This window comes from Drosophila sulfurigaster, chromosome X (assembly GCF_023558435.1).
Source record: "Drosophila sulfurigaster albostrigata strain 15112-1811.04 chromosome X, ASM2355843v2, whole genome shotgun sequence".
Lineage (NCBI taxonomy): Eukaryota > Metazoa > Arthropoda > Insecta > Diptera > Drosophilidae > Drosophila > Drosophila sulfurigaster.
In genome coordinates this window covers 2,915,948-2,939,974 of record NC_084885.1, presented here as the reverse complement: position 1 = coordinate 2,939,974, position 24,027 = coordinate 2,915,948, and the positions used below count along the sequence as shown (strand labels likewise).

Here is a 24,027-nt window from a genome sequence, read left to right as displayed (position 1 = left end):
CGTATTACCATATTAACTTCTTTTTTCCCATATACGTGTATTTTGAACCTTCAGATGCATTTTTTATTATTGTTTTGTTGCTGCCATTTAAATTAAATATTATATACAATTTAATGATTTGTAGAAAAACTTTGTAAAATATATAGGATAATAAAAAATATGTTCACGTGGAGTACATTTAAAAAATAAGAAACCCCAAAAATACTCACTTTATTTTCAAAAAAGAAATAAAACAATCATCACTCCTAGATGGCGCTGTTGTCCGTTTTATGAAGTTGCAAGACACGCAACAATTACAACAGATGGCGCTGTCAACGCAACAGCAATTGCTAATCCAACGTATAAGATCAAACTCTTATACGCTGCCATTACGTGTAGAAGACGAATAAAACATAAGCGTAGCAACAATTTCGTTTAATTTTTATTATTAAAAATTTGTTATATTGCCTTTCCATTGCTCATTTGCTGTGACCATTCATTATTTTTTATTTTTTTTTTTAATTTTTCTGGTCATTTTGTTATTGTTTTTATTGTATTTTGTTTCTGTTTTTATAATTAATTTTGTATTTTGTTCTATTGCTTTATTCATTTCCATAGACAGGGAAACACACTATGCATCGCGTAGAATGTAACAAAATTGAAAGGGTTTCTCAAATTTGTTGCACAGTGTATTTTATTTTGCATTTGTTGTGTATTTCGCTGTTTTGTTTGTTTGTTGTTTGGCTTAAAAAGGAAACATGATTCGGTTTTTGCTTGTTGTTCACATTTGCATGTATGACAGACAGACATATATATATATTAATTATAAATTTATCAAAATAAATATTTACAACATTTTTGGGATAGTTCAATACAATACAAAATAAAATTAAAAACAAGTATGAAAAATAAAATGTGGGATACAAAAAAAAAAGTCGAAATGAGCCTAAAACATAAATAACAAATAAGTACAAAACAAATATGGTTTAACAATCGATCCGTAAATTAATTAATTCATAAAAATCAATGTACATATTGCGTTTGGCAAGCGAATTCTCGTCGTTTGCAACAGCCATCCACATTCCGCTCCTAATTCTTCAACTAATTAAATACATAATAATTATATTTCATATATAATTCATAAATACCATCAACATTTATGCTTTTGCTATCTGATCTTTCACATTGTTTTTACTTCTTTTCAATATCAATATGCATATTGCGCAAACACTTCGTTTCCTGTCGATTTCATTAACTTAACTTGTTTTTATAAGTTTTATGGGTTTTTTTGCTGCCAAGACTTTCCACTCTGAGCACGATTTTCTGTATTTATATTGAGAGCGATGTATCGATGAAGATTGTAATTACAACACAAAAATTCAATATCAATTTGTGTGAACAAGGAGCGACAAATATTTGTTGAGCAATTTCTGTTTGTTCTTGAGTATTTCTCATCATCATCATCATCTTCATGATCAGACCATAATTTGCAAAAGATTCATAAATTACATAAACTAACAGTATATGTGTAGATAGACAATTATGTTTCATGTTATGTGTTGCTTCGTTGTATCGTTGATTATTCCTTGAGCAAATTGAAAACTTTTAACAAACCGCTTAACATACAAAATTGAAGCATTTGCAAATTCAGAAAAACACTCTCTACAATCTTAAACTTATCTTATAATAATACATCCATCTCGTTCTTTTTCATGTTCTCCTTGTTTCTCTTTCTCTCTCTCTCTTCCTATCTGCACATTAGATTTTTGTTTTTTTTCGTATGTGGGGAAATCACAGCTAAAAGGCAAGCATTAAAGTTATACAATTCTAGAATTTCATCTCGCTCAAAATGTCGTGCACAAAGTGTAGAGCTGGCTGTGTGTTTGTTGTCATTTGTTATCTATTAGATTTCGTTATTAGTTATGCATAATTATATACATCTATTGTTTATTTGTGTTGTGTTGCTATTGTTTGTTGTTGGTTTTGTCGTTGTTTTTACTTGACTACGCATAATCCATATCAATTTATATAATATTTTCTTTTGTTTTTCGTTTTCGTTTACGTTTTTGTGTTTTGTTTTTTTTTTTTTTTTTTGCGTTTACTTTTCATTAATTAGTTAATATTTATAGTATAGCACCGAGTACAAAAAATTATCAATAAACAGAGTTTTGAATTTTGTTTTTTCTTTTTCTTTGTCGTGTTTGTTTTTGGTTTTTTTTTTTTCTTAACAACTCTTTGCTGCATTGCTTTGCATTCTTGTTCTTTCCGCGAACGTTTTAAATGCCATTGCTCTTGCTGTTTGCTGTATCATTTGTTTATCTGTTTTTGTTTGTTTTAAATTCTACTACTTATATAATGTAATAATTTCTGTTTGCTTTCGCTTATGTCGACGCAGCATACTGTTCCTGTTCGTGTCCCAAATTAATTATCATCCTCCATTCATTCACCGAATTTTACATGGATCCATCGCCAGAAATCTATCAAGAGATACGAGTATTAGTTTAAAGTAGTTTACGTGGATAAGCAGCTTGCCACTGCACACTCACCTGCGAGTGAGAACTATCGCTCTCCACCTGCTCGGAGTAGCAATGCTTATAGTTAAGATAGTCTAGAAGTCTTCTGGGTAATGGCAATGTCTGTATTAGATCTTTTCGTATAACCGCCTTTAGTATAACAAATCTGGAAGCAGAAAATATATATGAGTTTCAACATATTCTGAGCTGCACTTCACTTCATTCAACTCACCTGCACATATGCTGCAAGCTTTGTACATGCTTAAATCTAGATACGGGATTGGTTAATTGCACACGCATTGGTCCATGCTCTGGCCGACGATGCAGAAAGAATAAATATCTGCAAAAAGAGTTGTTCCCAATATCAATTCAATTCGATGCGAACCAAGAAGTTCAGCTTTTAATTCGTTTACCTGCCGCTACGCGAATGCTCGACGGCCTTCTCAATGAACTCGGTTATAGTTTGGGATTTGAACTTGGCATACGAACCAAACGAGAATGTGCCTGTGGAACGAAAGGAAGAGAAAGCAAGGTCAATAAGTTAGCCAGACACAAGACAAGACTGATCACTATCAAAGAAATCTTTACAAAGCTATGTCAGAAGAAGTTGAGCTACACATTTGGTAGCTATTCTCTTTCTCTTTGCACTCTTATCAAATTAGTTTCTCGATTTTGAATCTATTCTCAATAAAAAATACAGAAATACAGAATGTACGAATATTACGAATAGTCTAACGTATATTACTAACAAATTAGGTTCATAATTTCGGTTTAAGCATATACATGAAGACATACCGTTTTAGCCTAAAACTATCTCCTTAAATTCGGAAATTATTTATAGATCATAAAACCGCATCTACACGGGCAAAATTTGAAATATCGTTATTCTGTCATTATTGCTTTTTGTCCTCATTCATGGTTTTTCCAAGTCAGAGACCCAAAAATGTTTTTCGATGCGTTTGTAATAGATATCCGAGCTTTTTCATCTCTGTCGTTTGCAGTCAAAAATTGTGCAATTAGAAAATAATAATTTTGGCAAAAACGCAATCTAAACATATTGTTTTAATATTTGAAGAAGCTTGTTGATCGAAACAAAATTACTGTCATGTTGCGGAAAGTCTCTAGGACCCAAAACATGAAACCCACACCAAAAAAAAAGTTTTTGTTAGCTTCTTGTTGCTTTTATAAGGTCTAGGCTGTCCAAGATTTTTGTCCTATAAATCTCAATCCCAGCAAACGAGATAAGGAAAGCAAAAGAGATTAATTTGTTTTATAATTGGGCACTAGAGGGTTAAATCTGCGTAAATGCACTGCGTTGAACCGTGTGACAAAAAAATAACCCATTAAATATTGTAGAAGATATGGAAATTAATCGTATTTAGATATTAAAAGATGCCCTCTACACCACAAGAGAGAGTCCATTCAATACTAAATTTGAAGGGTTCCTCTAAAATTGGGAGTTCCGTGAAAGACAATAAATGTTGATAAGCTAGGTCTTAGGATTTTAAGGAATAAACGTCAGTTGTCGAACAGAATGCACCCGAGTCGTTGTGTCTATACAACTCAGTTAATTTGTCAATTATTTATGTTCACAACTTTTCATTCCGTAGACAGATGATTACGACTCACCCTGGTCCTGTTCGATGCGCACATGGCGCACGCAGTTGTTTAGCTTGAAGCTCAACGAGAATATGTAATGATCATCGGAGCTGTCGCGCACTATGAACGATCCATCCGGCTCATTGGAGAGCACCTTCTCGGCCGCCTCACTGGACAGTGGACCCCAGTACCAGCCATACTGAAAATGGGAGAAGTGAAGAGTTTAACAACGAGTAACGAGTAACGAGTGACAAATTATCGAATTGCAAACTTACGTCCTTGACCTTCTCAATACTGGAGGTAAACTGCAGCGCACGCGGCTCTTGGGCAACGTTGCTTTTCTTTGGATCCTCAGTCTCCGTTTCGGCGGCATCAATGGCATAAGCTGCAAATGTTATTGCAAAATATAGAATTAGTTTCCGATGCATGGATGGATATGGATTTGCATGCACTCACCCTTTTTTGGCAATGGCGGCAAGGCGCGCGATTGAAACTTTTTGCGCAGATCGGCATTCGTTTCGTTGCGCTGCTCTGCATCGACATCTGTGGCATTTGCCGCACAACCGGCGGGCGTTGACGACGACGTCGACGATGAGGCAGCTGCCAATGCTGCTGCTGACGCGGCAGCTGCTGTCACATTGGCTGCTGCAGTTGTCGCACTGCTCGCATTGCTGCGATTGCAATTGCGATTGTGATTGCTGCTGCGGCGAAAGCGAAAAATGCTGCAAAACTTTTGCTTCAGATTCAGCGAGAACTGCGATTTCTTCTCCGTGTGCAGCACGTGCTTGTTGTTCGTCTGCTGCTCGCTTGGGGCAAGCAGCTTGTCCGATGAGGTGGGCAATGCGGCTGCAGGCGTCTGTTGTTGTTGCTGCTGCTGCTGTTGTTGGGCGTAATTGTTGCTGCTGCTGCTGCTGTTGTTGATGTTATTGATGTTGTTGTTGTTGTTATTGTTGAGCTTATCATTGTCAATGTTGTGCTGTTTGTTCTGCTTGCTCAGATATTTGGCGCTGCTCTCGCCACTATTTGCCCCACCACCGACACCGCCACCTGCTCCGCTGGTTCGTGTGGTGCCGATGCTGCTGCGCGTGCGTGCCGTCGTTGTGGTCGTGTTTGTTGTGCTTGTCGCACTCGTCGACACGCTCCAGATCGTCTCGTTGCTCGACTTGACGCCCATCCCCTTTGTTGCCTTTGTTGTTGTCGCTCCTCCACCTCCACCTCCACCTCCTCCTCCGCCGACGCCACCGCCACTTGCAGCACCACTGCACCAAGAGGATTTGCCAGCATCCGAGTAGAGTGTGTGATAGAACTGCTTCACCTCGTCCAGCGTCATGTGCAGCGGTTCCGTCTCACTCTGCATCACAGGCGTACGATATTTGCCATGCTTGCCACCGCCACCGCCGCCTCCTCCTCCTCCTCCTCCACCGCCACCGCCACCGCAATCGTCGCTCGTCTCGGCCGCCGTCGTCGTGGTCGCCGCACCCGAAGCATAGCGTTGCTTGCGTTTATTGCGCTTGTTGCGTCTACTCGCTGCCTTGTGGTAAGCCGGCTGCTGTTTGCTTCCAACTCCATTCAACTCCAGTTGCTGCTGCTGCTGCTGCTGCTGTTCGAGCTTCTGCTTGTCGAGCAACTGCTGCTTCTCGAGCAGCTGCTGCTGCTGCTCAATCATGTCGACGGGAAAGGCATAGATATCCGAATCGATGGGCACATTATAGAAATCGGAGATCTCACGCGTGAATAGCGCATCGTGCGACATCGCTTGCGTTATAAAGATCGAATCATCCGGCTTATTGGCCGACGACACGTTCAGCGAATTGTGCGAACTGCTCAGGCGACTGTTGAGCGAGTTGCGCGAATTGGGACGCTGGCCATGATGATGCTGATGATGGTGATGATGGTGGTGGCCATAGTGCTGATGCGGATGGTGATTGTAGTGCGAATGATAGTGACAGTGGCTCGTGTGACCCAGCGGACTGTAAAGCAGCTGTCTCCGCTGCAAGCTGCTGTTGTTATCCGTTTGTTGTTGCTGCTGCTGCTGCTGCTGAGTCTGCGTCTGAGTCTGAGTCTGGGATTGCCGACTGCGCGCTCCGTAGTACAGATCGTAGTCGTGAATCTCCGAGAGACCAGCGCTGTTGAAACGCTGCTGTGCAGCCGCCGCCTTCGCACTGGCAATGCTATCCTGCTCCGTGGGTATGGCCTTAAAGTAGCGCGTGTGATCCTGATAGTAGGGACACAGCGTCTGCTTAATCTTAATGATCGAAACGGGCGGCGGCGGTGATGGCAACGATGGCGAACAACTGCTCTGCTCCGAGGCCTCGGCCTCCTCCTCCTCTTCCTCCTCATCCTCGTCATCGTCTTCGTCCTCATCGAGCAGATCAATGCTGTTGCCCAGCGAGCTGCTTATGATATTATTGGGCTCATCGTAAATGTTATCCGTATGGCTATTGAGTATCGAATCACTTGAGTACAGATGCTTATTGAGGGCATACGATTCCTTGAGCGTACGCTCAGCGCCGCACAGCAATTGTGTGGTTGCCGCATTGCTGCTGCCGCCGCCGCCTCCGCCGTGGTTGCTGCTGCTGTTGCCACCTGGCAACATTGTTGCTGCTGTTGTTGTTGCTGCTCCTGCTGCTGTCGCTGTGATTGTGCTGTGGTTGTGGTTGCTGTTGTAGTTGCTGTTGTGGTTGCTACTGCTGCCGCCGTTGTCTTGACAGCTGGGCTTGGCCAGCAACAGCATCAGCTCCTGGCTGTTGGCCGCCGCAGCAGCACCACTGACCATGGTCACATCATCCTTCAGATGCTCGAACGATGATTGCGACGATGTCCAACGGCGCAGGCTATTCACAATGTTCTTCGAGATGGAACGCACCAGCGTGGTCTGTGGCGAATCCTGGAATTCGGGCGGCGGATCAATGGGTGCCAAAGGACCCTTTTTCAGTGTGTTAAAGTTCTCGGCACTCATGCCGCCCTCCGAGCAATTGTCCAGTGAATCGAATTGCGACACCTCGCCATCGCTTTCCACCATCTAGAATAAGTTGGTGAATAATTAGTTAGTTAGAGGAATAAGGATCAACAAACAGAGTCGCTCACCTCGATTTCAAACTTGCACATGCCAATGCGATAGGAGTCGCCGCTGGAAATGGAACTGTTGGTGGTCAAAGGGACGCCGCTGTCATCGCTCAGCGATGCCGCCGCATTCAGTTCGATGCTGTTGGCGCTGACGAGTTCGTGGTCACGTGGCGTTGCAGCTGCAGCTCCCGTTGCTGCCCCCGTTGGTGGCATCATGCTGCTAAAGCTATCGCTGCTGCAAATGCCAACTGCAGTTGTGCTGCTTGAACCCGTTGAACCATTGCAGCAGAGTTGGATCGCATTTTGATTCCCATTCGAGTTGTTGCTGTTGCTGTTGCTGTTACTGTTGCTCTCCTTAAGCTTAATGGACGATTCCATGTTCTGTATCTAGATGTGTGTGTGTGTGTGTGTGTGTGTGTGCTGCAAATTGAAAACGTATCGCAAATTAATTGATGGATCACATGCACAAAACCGGTTTGCAAGCGAACCGGTTCAAATGGCAAAGTGTGTGTTATGAATGATAAGTTGATTAATTGATTGATTAATTGATGACACACATCGACATTGCAACGCAGTGTGTGCGGCACACATCACATGACCTTTGGGTGCGGCGAAGTTGCCACTACTGCTGCTGCTGCTGCTGTTGCAAAGACGATTGCAAGCGAATGCAACGAATTGAAGGTCAATGACAGTTGCGTGCGCCTCAATTTACCACCCCACCCTCCTCCTCCACCTCCTCATCCGCCCACACTCAGCACAAGAGCCCCAAAAACCGAACCACAACGAAGCGAACCGAACTGAACTGAAGTGAACCGTTTCGTTCAGCATTTTGCTTGTGCGCAGAAATTGCTTGGCGAATTTTTTAGTAGTAGATTTTGGGCGTAGATTTTTTGCTACATTTTTAACCAACAAAAAAAGGTAAAGCAAAGAATGCGCTGAAAATGCACACATATAAAACACACACACACACACACTTGCACGCACACTGTCATGCACCCACACACTCTCACCTGCATACACCCACACAGTTACACACAGTAGCGTATACCAACACAAGACCAAAACATTTGAGTGCGTAAAAAATGCTGCGCTGTTGTGTAGTACGCTAACTCACACATACACACGGGACAACACACACACGCACACACACACACTTATACACATGCAGCACCGCCCCAAAAGGAGTAGCCGGGAAATGCGACGCTGCTGCGCTGCTCGCTGCCACTGCCGACGTCGCAGTCATCATAGCTTTCGTAGTAAGTCGTGCGCCTGTAGTAATTTTTTTTTTGATGCCGCTGCCGCTATTTTAATGCGAATACGACGTCGACTGCGAATGCAATTCGCTTTATGTATGTATGTGTGTGGAAGCGAGAAGGCACGATAGTGATAACAAATATTCTTATTAGAATTTTTGTCACTTTGTATATACACAACTTGGGCACCCATATACTTGCATACACACACACACACTTACGAAGGGGGGCTTATGTGTATGTTGGAAGCGACGCAGCGGCCGCGGGATAGAGGCAGCGACAGTAGCTGACATGCACGTAACACCTTTGCTTAATTTAATTATTGCTCTCCTGGCTCTCGCGTACTCACTGCCAGACACTAATACACACGCACTCATGCACCACACATATATGTATGTACATTTTTACATTTCTACGTGTGTCGCACACTTTTACACACAAACACACACACATACGCACACTATCAAACACACAGTCGTACAGATAAAATGCATTAGCATTCATTACAATTCCACGGCGCATACAATTTTCATTGCACTTGCCTTGCTCTTCTGGCTTGTGGCTCTCTTTTGAGCCTCGGCTGGCTGACTGGTTGGTGTTTTCTCTCTCTCTCTCTCACACCCAACGCCTACAGATCGCACTTTTTGCTTAACACACGCACTTTGTTAATAACACACATATTGATTATTGCTTGCATTTGCACACATTGCAATTGTTTTTCGGCTGCTGCTTTCAATTTCAGCATTATATTTTATTTGTCCAAAAACTCCCGACGTCGTTTCAGCGTCGTTTCCAGCAGCGTGACCGCAAACTGAAAATTTTCTACTTGCTATTTAATACCACAAAATATACCATTCATATACCACTGCCCTAACTATTGAGCTGGCTACACTTTATATGCAGTCACAAAAGCTGAATTATTTTAAAAGCTTTTTTGATGCTTCTTTTGTAAAAACCATAAATAAAATAATTAGCAACAAGATTTTTAAATTAAAATAACAATCTCTGTGTACAATTACCTATTATTTTGCAAGGACTGTAAATAATAATTAACTTATAGCATTATAATATAAAGTAAAAAAGCTTTTAATTATAGATCGAGTAGATACCTCAATGTATTATTTTGTATAACCTATTCTATTTTATTATTGTATTAATTTATAAGCTAAAAATAGTACAAAATTAAATATAAAGTAATAGCAAAAATACCATTAATGGAGGCTCTAGTACCAGTGTTACCCCAATTGCTAGTGATCGATAACATTTGTTTTGAAGATGTAATTTTAAAAAGTTTATTCTGAACATTTCAATTTGTTTAATGCAAACACAATCAACTTATTTACTACAAGCCCATGGCTCCTATTTTCTTCTCTCATTTAAATGCAATCCTGATTCTGAGCGAGTGAGGAAAGGAATCCCAACGATTCAACATTCTAGGGCATCATACGCAAGGCACCATCCAGGCGAATAACTTCGCCATTGAGTAGCGGATTCTCGTAGATGGCCTGCACCAGCTGAGCATACTCGCTGGGCTCGCCCAGACGCTGTGGGAACGGTATCGACTTGGCCAGGAACGTGCGCACCTTCTCTGGCAACGCAGCCAACATGGGAGTGTTGAACAGACCCGGCGCAATCGTGCAAATGCGAATGCCCTGAGTGCTCAGATCCCGAGCAATGGGCAGCGTCATGCCCACCACAGCAGCCTTGGAGGCGGAGTAGGCAGCTTGGCCAATCTGTCCATCGAAAGCAGCAACGGAGGCGGTGTTAACGATGACACCACGTTGACCATCCTGATTGGGGGCATTGGCGCCCATCAGACCAGCGGACAGGCGAATCACATTGAATGTGCCCACGGTATTAATGTTGATCACACGCTGGAAATCCTCCAGTTTATGGGCGACATTCTTGTTGAAGTTAAATGTCTTGACAGCCGTTGCTGTGCCGGCACAATTCACCGTCAAATCGAGGCGACCAAACTTATCCTTGGCCGTCTGCAGCGCTGCACTCACATCCTGCTCAGAGGTGACGTCAACGGGCACAAAGACTACTTTGTCTCCCAGTTCCTTGGCCACTTCGTTGCCCTTGGATGAGGGAAGATCGGCGAGCACAACGCTGGCTCCTTGCTTCGCCAGACGCTCAGCTGTGGCACGGCCCAGGCCTGAGGCACCGCCAGTCACAAGAGAGACAACGTTCTGGGGGGTGAGAGAGAGGGGGAAGGTTGTGTAATAACAATAATTTTGCATGTACGGTACAAGGTACAAAGACAGAGAGAGAGACAAACAAGACACAGTTATTCTTAGCAGACATTCCAATTGGACTTTGTACCCCCAACGAATTGTCCACAATTATTATCAGCACTCGTAGTAAAAACAAACAATGCTTCAGCCAGTTCAATGTACTATGTACTTACTTTGATCATAATGCTGCTTGTGGGTTAAATCAAATAAAATGAAATGACTAAAAACAACTGATTGAACAACTGTGAACTGGAAGAAAGCTGCAAGAGACTGCACGAAAACACCGGTTGCTGTTTTTGCCGCTAGAGTGACGACTTGCTGTAACGCGGCTGGTCATACTGCTGGCGTCGAGGGCTACAGCACAGTAAATAATAAGCCGTTACGTTACGCAGCATTACGACGCCACGTAACTACTGCACGTCACATGTATTTTTATTTAAATCTGTCATAAGCCTACAATATAAGCCCTTCAGCAAAGCTGAGTATCATATGAAGTATATATTTTAGGTACTCTACTTAAAAAAATGATAGCTTCTTAATACCAAGTCAATTGGCAATAACTAATAAATAAATAGTAGTAGTTGTCGAAAAGTAAATTGATAAATCACTGTTACAATAACTTTAAGTGAGAATTACCGAGTTTTAAGTAAAATTCGTATATATGCCAGTGTTTTCATTTTATTAATATTTATTTTTAAGATAACGACCGCTCAAAGCAAATTATGACAGTAGCTGACTTTAGTATATTTTTACATATAAATCTAAAATTATGCATGCGGTCACACTGGCTGCAGTAAACAGCTGTGAATTGATCCTATTCGCAGTGTTATTTATCCGAAATTTTACCGTTGTTCATTAATATAGTTTTTGGTTCTATGAGACGCAAGAGGAAACGCTTTAAATTGGAAAAATGGAAAGAAAATTACAAGCTAACGCTAATGACGTGAAAAGAACATCAGATAAAGCCAGTGATGATGATAAAATTCAAAATCTTATAATCATCAATATGCGTCAACGTCAATGTAAGTGAAGTCGTTAAGAAAACAAACAATTCCATTAGTTAAACATCATGTTTTTAGCACGTCGCTTCGAAGCACCAGCTCAGGAACGTCTCGAGCGTCTGCAGTTGAAGCTCAAAAGTGGTCGCATCACTAAGGAGAAACATGTCCCCAAAAGACCCACAAGAAGCGCCACTAGCTCCGGATCCAGCAACCACATGGAACGCAATACTGGCAAGTCCAGTTCATCGCTGCGTAATTTATTGTTAAGCGAAAGTTTGCAATGCGCTGTTGCTACATCACCTTCCCCAAGCAGCAGCTCCAATTCTCGTCGCTCGTTGCCAACGAATCCATTTGCCAAGTCAACTGAGAGCAACAGAATCACCGAAAGCAGCGGCGGCATAAGAAGTGCATGGGCCAAGCCCAAGGCGCTGATTGATGCCAGCAATAGGCTGCACCACAATCGTCCTCTTATAAGCGGTAAATACCCGATTTAATAATCAAATACACGAAGGGAAAAATAAGATTACAAGTCCCTATAGCCATCGCAGTCTAACCATTTTCTTTTAAATTTGCACATATGTAGTTAAATTTTCTTTTTAGAAATTAAGATCTTAGTGCTGTGTTTTATACATTATTAGCGATAATATTAATTCTGAAAATGTTCTTGCAATCGGTTAAGAAACTAAAAAAGCTTTAGACTGCAGTTGCAGTGTATTATTTGTTAATGTATTCTTAACAGTCTTAGATATTCTGCTCATTTTTTGAATATTATCTTCACCATAATTTTTTTCGAGCACTCCGAATAATCACCTGGTAACAATTGTTTTTTTGTGTATTCTTATGCCACAGCCAACTGCCGTCTAGCTTTGCTACGATCATCGCTACAGGAGACGCAACGCAACGATAACGACAATAATAATAACAATGTGCTGCCAAATAACGCAATGACCGATGATGATGAACCCATGGAAATTGAATCCATGGATATAGATCCAGAGCCGGAGGAGGAGCAGTCAGCAGTCGTTGATGATAATTATGAGGTTAGATTTAACTAGCTTCCTCGATTTTACCACTTAACTAATCACTCTATTTTTGGCACTTTAGAAACCCAAACTGGATAATGCGGTTGCGGATGTTGTGGACAAGAAAGCTAGTGAAGAGCTGCCCAAGCGAATGGTTGATCACATGTACTACGTGCTGGACACTAATATACTTATGGAGAATCTATCGTTTGTCGACGATCTCAGTCATTTGGCGTTGGGCGATAGCAAAGGCAGCATGCTCTTTATACCGTATGTTGTCATTAAGGAGCTGGACAGGATCAAGGATAGACGTAGCGAGGATGACGCAAGCAAGCGTTCGGCTGCCAGAAAAGCTATACGTTATCTCAACGATAAGTTCGACAAAAGTCTAAGAATTCAGGGTATATAGCTCAGTTATACATATGTAGATATCAAGTAATCAAGTAACATCTTTATTATTTTGTCTTTCATCTAGGTCAATCTGCGGTGGAGGATGCAGAGCACCTGATTGAGGTTGATGGTGGAGATGATAGCGTTGTGAATTGCTGCGTCCAGCTAAGCGCTCAAGTGCCGAAGTTGACGCTGCTCACCAACGATGCCAATTTGCGACTCAAAGCAAAGACATCGTCAATCGCAGTTGCCTCGAGCTCAGATTTATTAAGTCGATATCACAAGGACTTTGGCGGCTTGCAGTCATAACAAATAATGTGCTATTGTTTGAGACTAAGACTGCATCTGTGATACGATGTTTTTTTCAGATGGAAGTTGAGAGTGAGACAGGCAGACAGAGAGAGAGAGAGAGTGTAGATACAGACAGAAAGAGAGAGATGGAGTGAATAAACCATTGCACCGCGGCCAATATGAAGTACAATCGCATCTGATCAAACAGCATACATACATAGAGTATATGTTATATAGAAATGTATTTTGAAAGACATCACTCTAAATTGTATATAAAAGTTTACTATTATCATAGTTACCCTCCCTTACCCAAATGTAAATACACACTTACATTTCCATAAAGATCAAGCAGTCAAATCGTAGGCTGAATTATAAGCTACGACGTTTATATTGTACATAATATAATACGATACATATTTGCATTTTGATAAGCCACCAAATGCCCAACTTTTCTAGGGTCCCAGAAGATTGTTAACATTGTTGCGGTGGCAAATTAATTGTAACAAAAATAAAGCAATATAAATATGTTATTAAGCGAATTACTGTATAGAAATGGAGGCTTATTTGTTGTCCAGATATTTAAGCAGTTTATTCTACAAGACGAATGGACATAGTTTTGTCTCTACGATTCAAGTAGAGTATTTGCAGTGCGTTGTGCTTGCTACGCTGTGAAATCTTTGTCATTTCTTTTGTATTTCCTATTGTTTAATTTTAATTAAGAGCAAACCGGAGACGCCGCATACTGCCAGCGACTTTGGCAGCCTTATCGAAGGGTAAATAACATTTTTGGGAAACGTTTTGGTGCCGCTTCCTCTGGCCAACTCTGGATGCAGTTCGTCGCCATTCAAAGCGCACTGAACGCTCGTGTGGTGCGGTGGTGTTTTCAATTCAAACGATAGTATAAAATAAAGTTAAGAGGAAAGCGAGTTTCTTTCTGGGTGACAGCGACAACTTTATTGCCTGGCACAATCGACTTAAGCTATATAAAAATTGTATGTATATGAACTAGTAGATGTATATATATGATTTATATATAGATAAGTATTAATATTATTATGTCTCTATATAGTATATATATGCCAAACTGGCGAGTTGAAGTTTTAAAGTGATTATTATGATTCTGCTGTTTTTTTCTGTTTCTGTTTTGTTTGTTTTATACACATTGCAATTGCAAACTGATATCGGTCCATTTATCGTTGTGACGCTCCCACTGCTGCAGCTGTTGCTGCCACAACAGTGCCGCCCGATGCAGCGCCATTAATTGACGCCAGCTCCAGGCCAAGCTCCTGTCCTACAACTTGCCATCGACGCCGGCGCCTCCAGCGCCCAAGAGCTGCATGCGCTCCAGCTGTTCGGCAAGCGAACGCTGCTCGTTGGTTAGCCGCAATATCTCCTGCTTCTCCTCGCTGGTGTGTCCCTTGCGCTTCGCACGGTACTGCAGCATCCGCTTGTAGCACTCGAGGATCTCTTGATCAATCGTGTCCAGCTTACGCTTCAGTTCAATGCGTTTGATCTCCTCGCTGGCAGCGGCACGCAAACGCTTCAACTCTTCGCTGTTGAATTGCGCCACTGTGCTTATTTCCGCCGTGACCCGTTTGATCTCCAGCATCACTTCGTCCACATCGTCGTGGGCAGCAGCGGCAGCGGCCAGCTCATTGGCATCCAACAGTCCGCTGTCGACGAGCTCCTTTTTCAGGCGCTGCTCAATGCCCACGCCATGCTTGAGCAGCGCCAGCGAACGGAAATTGCTCGAGCTGTGGGTGTTCTCATTGCTGCTGCTGTTGCTGCTGTGCTCACCAATGGCCGCCTGTTCGCTGGGCAGCGATTCATCCATCAGCGCTGAGACCAAACGTTGTGTCAACGGTCCCGTGATGCTCTCCTGCAGCATGCCATCGGCCTTCTTCAACATGCCTGCCGCATTCGCTGTCTTCTGACGTGCGCCGCCCGGTTGCAAGGATTTCATGTCCTCCTGCGCCCAAACGGTGGCGTAGTGCGGTCCCAGCGTGGGCACCGGCGGCACAAGGGGGCCGCGATACTGCTCGAGCAGATCGTCAATCAGACGGAGATCCTCGTTGGTCAGTGGCATGCAATATGGCTCAATCGATAGCCAAAACTTGTTCGGCATATCGTTTTTGGGCATGCTTACTTTCGGCAGTTGTTGCTGTTGCTGGTGTGCATGTTGCTGTTGTGCGTGTTGCTGCTGGGCGTGCTGTTGCTGTGGGTGCTGCTGCAGCGTGGTGGGCAGTGAAATGTAATCCATGCTGTCATCCGTGTGCACAGCCATCGGACTGTTCTTGTTCAGCTGCTTGGCAACGCCGCCTTGGAGTTGCTGCTGCTGCTTCAGTATCGTCATCGACGAATGCTTCTTGCGCACTCCAGTTGGTTCATCGCGCAACTTCCTTTTTGAGGAATTGCCCGCTCCATGCGCTGGACTGCCGATTCCGCTGCCCAGATTGCCAGCAGCGCCAGCGTTGCCCGCTCCAGCCAAGCCACCAACACCAGCGACATTGCCAGCTAGAATGCCATTGAGCAGGCCGTGATTAACAGGCGGCGAGCCGGGCGGCAACCGATCGAGCTTTCGACGATCCTGACGCTTCTCATCCTTGTCCAGGCTGTCGTATTCGGCTTTGAGCACACGCGCACGTAAGGCCACATTGGAGAGCATTAGCTCGAGTTCCAGCTGCACGGCGTCCAAGTCTTCGGCGGCTAAATAATCGTCGGCGGGATGCTGCAGCGCTGCTGCCAATGTGGGCAGCTGTTTAGCAACATCGCGACTGCGTATTAACGGTATTATGGCGCCACTTAGCATCGCCAGCACATCGTTGTCCGCTGTCGACGCTTGCTGTTGTTGCTGTTTGTTATTGTTATTGCTGCTGCCTGCAGCTCCTGTCGTGCTGCCTGCTCCGCCACCGGTGCCTGCGGCGCTGCTGCTGCCATTAGTGTTGCTGTTGTTTGTCAGCAGTTTACCAGCTGAGATGCCAAAGCCAGCGCCACCGCCACCACCAAAGTGGTTCATTTTAACATTCTTTAGATTTGTACTCATCTCCCAGCCAGTAGCAGCAACTACGCAGTTATGCGTCTTGCTGTTTTTCGCGTTTTTCTTTTTTTTTCTTTGTGTGTGCAAACAAATACACAATATATATTTGCAAGAAAAATGAACGAGCGTCGTTTGCTTTACTTGCGATTACCACGATAGCAGCGAGACCGCAAAATAGAGGTGACACTATCGATGTATCGATATTTTCACGCATTTATACATATGTAGATTGGGTAAATTGAAAAATTCATTTAATAGAGATAAGATAATAGTAAAACATATCCACATATTAATTACTTTTACGACATCTATTTTTTTTTTTTGTAAACTTTTCCGGAAAATACATCTATTTATAAGACTTCTTTTTTTTTATGCATTGCTTGCAAAATTGGCGACACTTAATTCGTGCCATCTTTAAATATGGTAATACGTAGTTATAACCTTTAACTCTATTTATCTGCTAGAAATGAGCATTTCAACAGGCATTTATTAACTTTGATTACAAAAACAAAAAGCATTTTTCAAAGTGAGCTCGTTTTTTTCTTAAAATACGCAGTTGGCAGCACTGTTTATATACCGAATGCTTATCGATAATTGTGCTTAGCGATAGCTGCGCCAGGGCACTGTTTTGTAATTAAATTAGCCCAAACAAAGAACGGATGCGCGCAGTAATTGTTTTCAAATTGTTGATACTGTTTCGTTATTATTTACCAGCTGTAAACATGAAATAAATATTAAATATTGACAGTACTGATAAGGCGATAAGAACAAAAACTTGCGATCGGTTTTAAGCGCGCATTTACCAATACTGTTCTCTCGATAAGTAGAGCGCAGTGTACAATGGTAGCCCTGGTATTTTGTTTCGTTTGCATTTTCGGTTCTTTGTTGTCCCGTGTGCGCGGCGATATATTCTGTGATAAAGCGTACTTAACCAATTCGTTAATGTTATCAATTTAGTAATGCTTGGGTGGTGGGCTAACCGCATACCTGTTAACGTGTGCGCGTAACACAATATTATAAACGTGCCACCAAACAAACGACAACAAACATCATCAACATAACAACACCAATAGAAAGAAAACAACACAAGAAGATAGCAGCGGACACAGACAACAAAAACAGAACAAGGAAGGAGGAGAGGAGCAGCGCTGCAGTCAGCTTTTGTATGTCGTCGATGAGAGCGAGAGAGAGGGAGATGTGTAATTTTATGTAATTGAAAAGCAATTTCAAATCAAGCAAGCAGCAGCGAGTCAGTTAAACTTTAATCTCGTGATGCCTTCAATTAATTGGGCTATCCAATCACAAGACGCAGTCGCAGTCGCAGTCGCAATCATTACAATCACAATCGCAATTGATTGACAGCAGCTTAACAACAAAAGCAACAGCAACACCAAGAATAAGAACTTATCTGTCGCCTTCTGCAGTTTTGCTGCTGCTTTCATTTCGCCAGAATTTTTACTCTGAGTCAGAAGAACAAACAGCAGCGACCAAAGGCGCGCTTTGCATTTCTTTGGCTCTTTGGCAGCTTTATTGATCAAATATTTAACATACATACATATGTATGTATGTATGTACATGTGAGTGTGTATTGGTATTTGTCGAAAGTGTTGTTTAGTTTGTTATTGTTACTGTTGCTGTGTTAGTTGTTGTCAGTTAGTTGCTTTATCAGCTGCTTATTTAAGCCCAGCAGACAAAATCACGACACACTGAGCGACGCAGAGCAATTGTGACTGCACTGATAAGAGCAACAACGCAGGCAACAAGTGTTTTACTGCTGCTACTGTTGCTGTCGCTGCTGCAGCAACGAAACACAGTCGATCAATTATTTATGTATGTTCAGTTTGAGTGGCAACAATCCATCAAACTGGCAGACGGACGGACGGACGGCTGAAAAGATGGATGACGAATAGAGACGGGCAGACAGACGATTAGTTGGAGGTATAGAGGTACGAAAAATATATGGATAGACGAAAGGACTGATCGAGAAAAGTACGGATAAATACGCGTTTAGACGGAAAGATAATTGACTAGACGGTTAAACAAGTGTACAGGCGGATTGAAGTACGTCAAAATAAACAGCCAGACGATTAGATGAACTGTAGAACGGACAGAAATGAAAAAAAAATATGAATATGAACGGACAGACAGACGGATTTGCAAAGGACGGACAAATGAAGGGATGAACGGAAGAACTGATGAAAAAGAAGGTTAACACAAAGAAGCACGGACGGATAGACAGTCGATATGGCGGAGTGGCAGATGGAATGAAGGATCAATGAATGACAGAAATACGAACAAACAGACAGACAGATGTCTAAGAGATGACAAACAAGTAAACAAACAGACAAGTGATTAGGGAGACAGACATACTATAGGGATGGTGGATGGATTATCGGACAGACTGATATACGAGTATGTACATACGATAAGCCTATAGCAATACAAGCAGTCAGACGGACGGACATTCGATTGAACAGGTTTAAGGTCTATATTTAGGCTCTATAATGCTGACGTTAATTGAATGAACGATTTCATTTGACATATTGACGCTGAATCAATTATCACCTGTGGGTGTCTGCTCTCTCCCTCGGGGTGTGTGTTTATGACTGTGTTGTATCTATGTTATATGTGCAAGGTCTATGCCTATTTATAGCGCATTTATATCCTGAGAACGGAAGTCAGGCAAGGGTAAAAAGCGACTCAAGAGTTTGTTGGCAAGTTAGTAATTGTAGCTGCTGTTGCTACTGCCACCGTCTTTGGAATTGTGTGTCGTGCGTCTTGGTAAATATTTGTGCAATTAATTGATTAAAAATGCCAATGGTTTTGTTTACACAGCGCACGACAACGACAACGAAAACGACGACAAAATTTTCCAATTTGCTTAGCTTATTATGCGAAACGCGCTAATGAAAATAAACAAAATTCAAAGTAAAGGCCAAGAAAAAAAAAAGAAACGAACAACAAAAAAAGAAACTCATTTCATGGCCTTCTTATCAGCGACGCGCCTACAAGTGTTGTAACTGCCCTCTCCACCCACAGCTTGTTTAGCGAGGGGATCGGTTCAGATCGGTGGTGGGTGGGAAATTAGCTAAAGCAGCCATGCATTAAATTGACCAAACTCAATTTACTCATTTGCGCACTTCCGATGTCGAATAATTCCAGTCAAAACACCTAAGAAGCGAGCCAGGGGCACAGCTATAACGACGACGACAACGACGGCGACGAGGAGGAGGAAGAGCACTTCGACTTCGACTTCGAATTCGACGATAGCAACGTCACGATGAAGTTCGCCGAGCATCTGTCGGCGCACATAACGCCCGAGTGGCGCAAGCAGTATATCAACTATGAGGTAAGACAGTTCCTGTCACTGTTGTAATCCCCCAAAACCTGAAGATCATATCAGTTCCCACACCTCCAAAGCAGATACATACATATGTATGTATGTTTGTCTGTATGTCTTTGAGATGCTAGCGATGACACTTGGTCACGATTTGAATTAATTCGTTGTGCTCGACTTTTTGTATTTTATTTGATCAATCAATTTAACCTAAAATCACATTACGACAAGTGCTATTTATAAATCGTTGTGAATATCGCACAGTAATACGATAAGCTTACAATCAATATTAGAGATGGGAGTTTGTCACGAAAATTATTGCAAATAATTGTGAATATTTCCTATCATAAACATTTGTCGTAAAAAGTTTAATTTTGCGACAGTAATAATATAAAATAACATCTTTGTTGCTATATTCAATTTTAGAAATAGGAGTTTCTCCCAAATTCTCCCGTATTGATCGTGTGAAGTTCAAAGATCAAAAATCTTACAAATTATATTTGATTTTTTATACACTCGATGTTCATTAGTTTCATTATTTTTGTGTATATTTTATTTGGTACACATTCAAAGAAAGACAGCTGGTCACGAGATTGACAATAAAACTGTTTGAATAGCGTGAAATTTGACAATATTCTTAAATTAAATAGGTCTGATTAGAAATATAATTAATGAGTAAATCGTGTTTTTTTCGGTTGACCTACAGATAAGAACTAATCACGTGCCTAGTTCAGACATTTATAATTGTCGTCTGAGTATTTTGTTGGACTTGCAGACTATAGCGACTATAGTATTTGCCTTGATATGCCGATCTTTCTGATAAAAGAAATCAATAGGCCACGCTAAAAATAAATCAAATAAACCAATTGAAATGATCCAAAGAATAGTTTTAAGACTTTGATCTTCACAATATGTATTTCGATATTAAATCTCTGACAAACTTTGTAGGAAATGAAAGCAATGCTCTATTTGGCCGTTGAGGAGGCACCTTCGGTGGACAGCGTGGAGGATGAGGTGCTAAAGCGACACTTTGCCAACTTTGATGAGAATTTCTTTCACTATTGCGACAAAGAGCTGAAGAAGATCAATACGTTCTACTCTGAAAAGTTGGCAGAGGCAACGCGTAAATTTGCCACGCTCAATGCAGAGCTCAAGTCGAGCATTGAGGAATCGGAGAGGACGGCGAAAAAGTCCAAGGGGCAAAAGCGGCATGCAGCGTTGCCCGATCGCAAAGCACGCGAATTGAAATTGGCCTTCAGTGAGTTCTACTTGAGTCTGATTCTCTTGCAGAACTATCAGAATCTGAATCATACGGGTTTTCGCAAAATACTCAAGAAACACGATAAGGTAAACAAAACACAATCGAATAATTTGTAATTGAAATTGCGTTTGAAAATGTTTTAATTAATGCCAATCATTATCAATGAATTTTGCTTTTTTAGTTGCTGCGAGTGGACAGCGGTGCAAAGTGGCGGCAAGAATATGTGGAGGCATCGCATTTCTTTATCAACAAAGATATTGACAACATTATCAATGAGACCGAAACGACGGTAACCGGTGAGCTGGAGGGCGGCGATCGACAGCGGGCAATGAAAAGATTGCGTGTCCCTCCGCTGGGTGAACAGCAGAGCCCGTGGACAACATTCAAAGTGGGCCTCTTCTCGGGCAGCTTTATTGTGCTCGGCATCGTTGTGGTGCTCTCGGCGATATTCCATGATATAAGCGGCGAGAATCTAAAGGTCGCATTTCGTTTATATCGCGGCCCATTGCTGATCATTGAGTTCATCTTTTTGATTGGCGTCAACATCTACGGCTGGCGTTCGTCGGGCGTCAATCATGTGCTAATCTTTGAACTGGACCCGCGGAATCATCTCTCCGAACAGCATCTCATGGAGCTGGCGGCCATTTTCGGTGTCGTGTGGACACTGAGCATGCTCAGCTTCCTCTACCACACCAGCCTTAGCATACCGCCGTTTATCAATCCGCTAACACTCACGCTGATTATGGTACTATTCCTGGCCAATCCGTTTCATGTGCTGCATCACGATGCACGTTTTTGGTTGATGCGCATCACCGGCCGTTGCTTGGCAGCGCCATTCTTTCATGTGGGCTTCGCGGATTTCTGGCTGGGCGATCAATTGAATTCGCTGGCCACCGCCATACTGGACTTTGAGTATCTCATCTGCTTTTATTTCACCAATGGCAATTGGTCACAGGCAACGGATGCATCAATCTGCATGGAAAAGGATTTCATAGTCCGACCCATTGTCAATTGTCTGCCAGCCTGGTTTCGTTTTGCGCAATGTCTGCGACGTTATCGTGACTCGCGAGAGGCTTTTCCCCATCTCGTCAACGCGGGCAAATATTCCACGACCTTTATGGTGGTCATCTTTGCCACACTCAAGAATTTCAACAGTCGTAAGTTGTGTGTCTCTCTTGCTCGCCATCGCAAAAGCATACTCATCTCTCTTTCTCTTTTGTGACGACCAAAGCCAATTATGCGAGCACTTTTGATAATCCCTATACTTGGTTGTGGATAATTGCATCTATTGTGTCGTCCTGCTACTCCTACACCTGGGACATCAAGATGGATTGGGGTCTCTTCGACAAGAATGCCGGCGAGAACACATTCCTACGCGAGGAGGTCGTCTACTCATCCACGGTGCGTGTTTGCCATCACAATATCAAATAATTTCCTTATAATTATCATTTTTGTTTCTTTGAGCAGGGCTTCTACTACTTTGCCATACTCGAAGATTTGGCATTGCGGTTCATTTGGGCCTTGTCCTTCTATCTGACCGAAATGAAGATTGTCAGCGGCGACATTATGACATCCATCACTGGCATCCTGGAAGTCTTTCGGTAAATTTATCATCATTCTCGTGTTCTCGTGTGGTCAAGGTCAAATTGTAATTGTAATTGCCTTTTTAGTCGGTTCGTTTGGAACTTCTTTCGGCTGGAGAACGAGCATCTCAACAATTGCGGCAAGTTCCGTGCCGTGCGCGATATTTCTATAGCGCCGCTCGACTCGTCCGATCAGACACTGATACTGCGCATGATGGATGAAACGGATGGCGTAATTAATCGCTATACGAAAACGAATCGACCCAAGCCCAAGAAGGTCAAGGATCCCGAGAAGCGCAGTCTGCTGCATACGCGTGGTTCGCTGCAGGATCTGAGCATTGATATCGATGGCAGCAAAAAGCTTTAAGACTCGCAACAAACTCCGAAACCGAATCCGAAACTGTAAACTGTAAAACCCTTAATCCATTCCTCAATTTGTTCTCTCAGCAAGCTTCCTAGCAAACAGATTTGGTTTATTATTATTATTTTTTTTGTCGAACGCGTTTAAAAATTAATTTTGTTCTTGTCACGATTATTAAGAATAATTGTAGGGTTTTTTTTCGCGTGTTTAGTTAATGTTTACAACTAGTTACTTAAGTACTTAAAAACACATTTTTTTTTGAAATGCCAGCCCCCGATTCCAGCAATAATTATAACTTAAGTTTTGAATACATACTAAATTAGCATTCCATTAGCGCATCTAACAAAAGGAATTGGACCGAAAGGAACCTCCCCTCTTTCCTCCCTAAGTCAAAATAATTCTTAGAGCGGCAGTATTACTTAGAAAGGCAAAAACCAAAACCCCATCCCATAGATAGAGACTTGAAAAGAGACCGAACGAAACATTGGCAATACCCTATAGCAAAAAACAACAAAATAATCACATTCCTCTTGATAGCTAAACATAATGAAACCTTAATTAAGCATTAGTCAATTAGGTGAATTGCCTTCTCTTTTATTTTTGTAAATGTTTGCAATTTTTGTACAACACTGTACTTAGCATATTATTATAGAGTTGTGCTGTTTAGTTCAATTTATTTATGTGTGTGTGTGAGTGCCTGATTCTCAGATATCGTAGAAGATTGACAGCACGTATTTCGTCGTTTCGTTTGTTTTTGAGCAATTTCAATGTAATCGAACAGACTTTGAACGTCTAACGTTAGCAATGTACCAAGTATAAAAAGTAGAAAGTTTAATGAGTAGCAAGATTGTAGAGAGCGGCCTTGTCTTGTCAACCCTTCACCCCACCCCAAATCCCTTACGATTTTTTTTGTTTGTTATACAATTTTGTACATAATACGATTCATACAATACTTATATACAAAAAATATATATGCGATATATACATCTATACTTGTAATCGATCAGAACTGAATCAAGGACTGTCACAGAACTCTAGGAACAACTCTATATATATACATATATATACGATATACCATATACCATATACGATATACA

At 42.1% G+C, this 24,027-nt stretch overlaps 5 protein-coding genes across 7 annotated transcripts; 2 read left to right on the top strand and 3 right to left on the bottom strand.

The window, feature by feature from the left end:
- Positions 1-2,002: 2,002 nt before the first annotated feature.
- On the bottom strand, positions 2,003-9,226 carry LOC133848549 (myb-like protein A). Its single transcript, XM_062284167.1, has 9 exons — positions 8,949-9,226; positions 7,179-7,577; positions 4,548-7,113; positions 4,367-4,476; positions 4,122-4,290; positions 2,906-2,996; positions 2,725-2,832; positions 2,526-2,658; positions 2,003-2,456 (listed from the first exon to the last, which is right to left on the bottom strand). Exons 2-9 carry the CDS (start codon positions 7,533-7,535, stop codon positions 2,433-2,435), a joined length of 3,558 nt encoding a protein of 1,185 aa, XP_062140151.1. The 5' UTR covers positions 7,536-7,577; positions 8,949-9,226; the 3' UTR covers positions 2,003-2,432.
- A 462-nt stretch (positions 9,227-9,688) lies between these two features.
- Positions 9,689-10,980, bottom strand: LOC133848553 (3-hydroxyacyl-CoA dehydrogenase type-2). The gene is made up of 2 exons (XM_062284174.1): positions 10,821-10,980; positions 9,689-10,602 (listed from the first exon to the last, which is right to left on the bottom strand). The coding sequence occupies exons 1-2, from the start codon at positions 10,827-10,829 to the stop codon at positions 9,844-9,846; spliced, it is 768 nt and encodes a 255-aa protein (XP_062140158.1). The 5' UTR covers positions 10,830-10,980; the 3' UTR covers positions 9,689-9,843.
- Positions 10,981-11,439: 459 nt separating this feature from the next.
- On the top strand, positions 11,440-13,890 carry LOC133848552 (transcriptional protein SWT1). The gene is made up of 5 exons (XM_062284173.1): positions 11,440-11,669; positions 11,727-12,125; positions 12,498-12,688; positions 12,753-13,071; positions 13,146-13,890. The coding sequence occupies exons 1-5, from the start codon at positions 11,558-11,560 to the stop codon at positions 13,367-13,369; spliced, it is 1,245 nt and encodes a 414-aa protein (XP_062140157.1). The 5' UTR covers positions 11,440-11,557; the 3' UTR covers positions 13,370-13,890.
- Positions 13,891-14,220: 330 nt separating this feature from the next.
- Positions 14,221-23,914, top strand: LOC133848550 (solute carrier family 53 member 1). Of its 3 annotated transcripts, none has more exons than XM_062284171.1 (7): positions 14,221-14,343; positions 19,551-19,737; positions 20,674-21,072; positions 21,168-22,143; positions 22,218-22,387; positions 22,454-22,587; positions 22,657-23,914. In XM_062284171.1, the coding sequence occupies exons 2-7, from the start codon at positions 19,669-19,671 to the stop codon at positions 22,934-22,936; spliced, it is 2,028 nt and encodes a 675-aa protein (XP_062140155.1). In that variant the 5' UTR covers positions 14,221-14,343; positions 19,551-19,668; the 3' UTR covers positions 22,937-23,914. The 3 variants fall into 3 exon arrangements, with proteins under 3 accessions (XP_062140155.1, XP_062140152.1, XP_062140153.1); XM_062284168.1 differs by lacking the exon at positions 14,221-14,343 and adding an exon at positions 17,247-17,551; XM_062284169.1 differs by lacking the exon at positions 14,221-14,343 and adding an exon at positions 17,247-17,597.
- On the bottom strand, positions 14,442-16,560 carry LOC133848551 (transcriptional adapter 3-B). Its single transcript, XM_062284172.1, has one exon. It carries the CDS (start codon positions 16,392-16,394, stop codon positions 14,643-14,645), a length of 1,752 nt encoding a protein of 583 aa, XP_062140156.1. The 5' UTR covers positions 16,395-16,560; the 3' UTR covers positions 14,442-14,642.
- Positions 23,915-24,027: the final 113 nt, after the last annotated feature.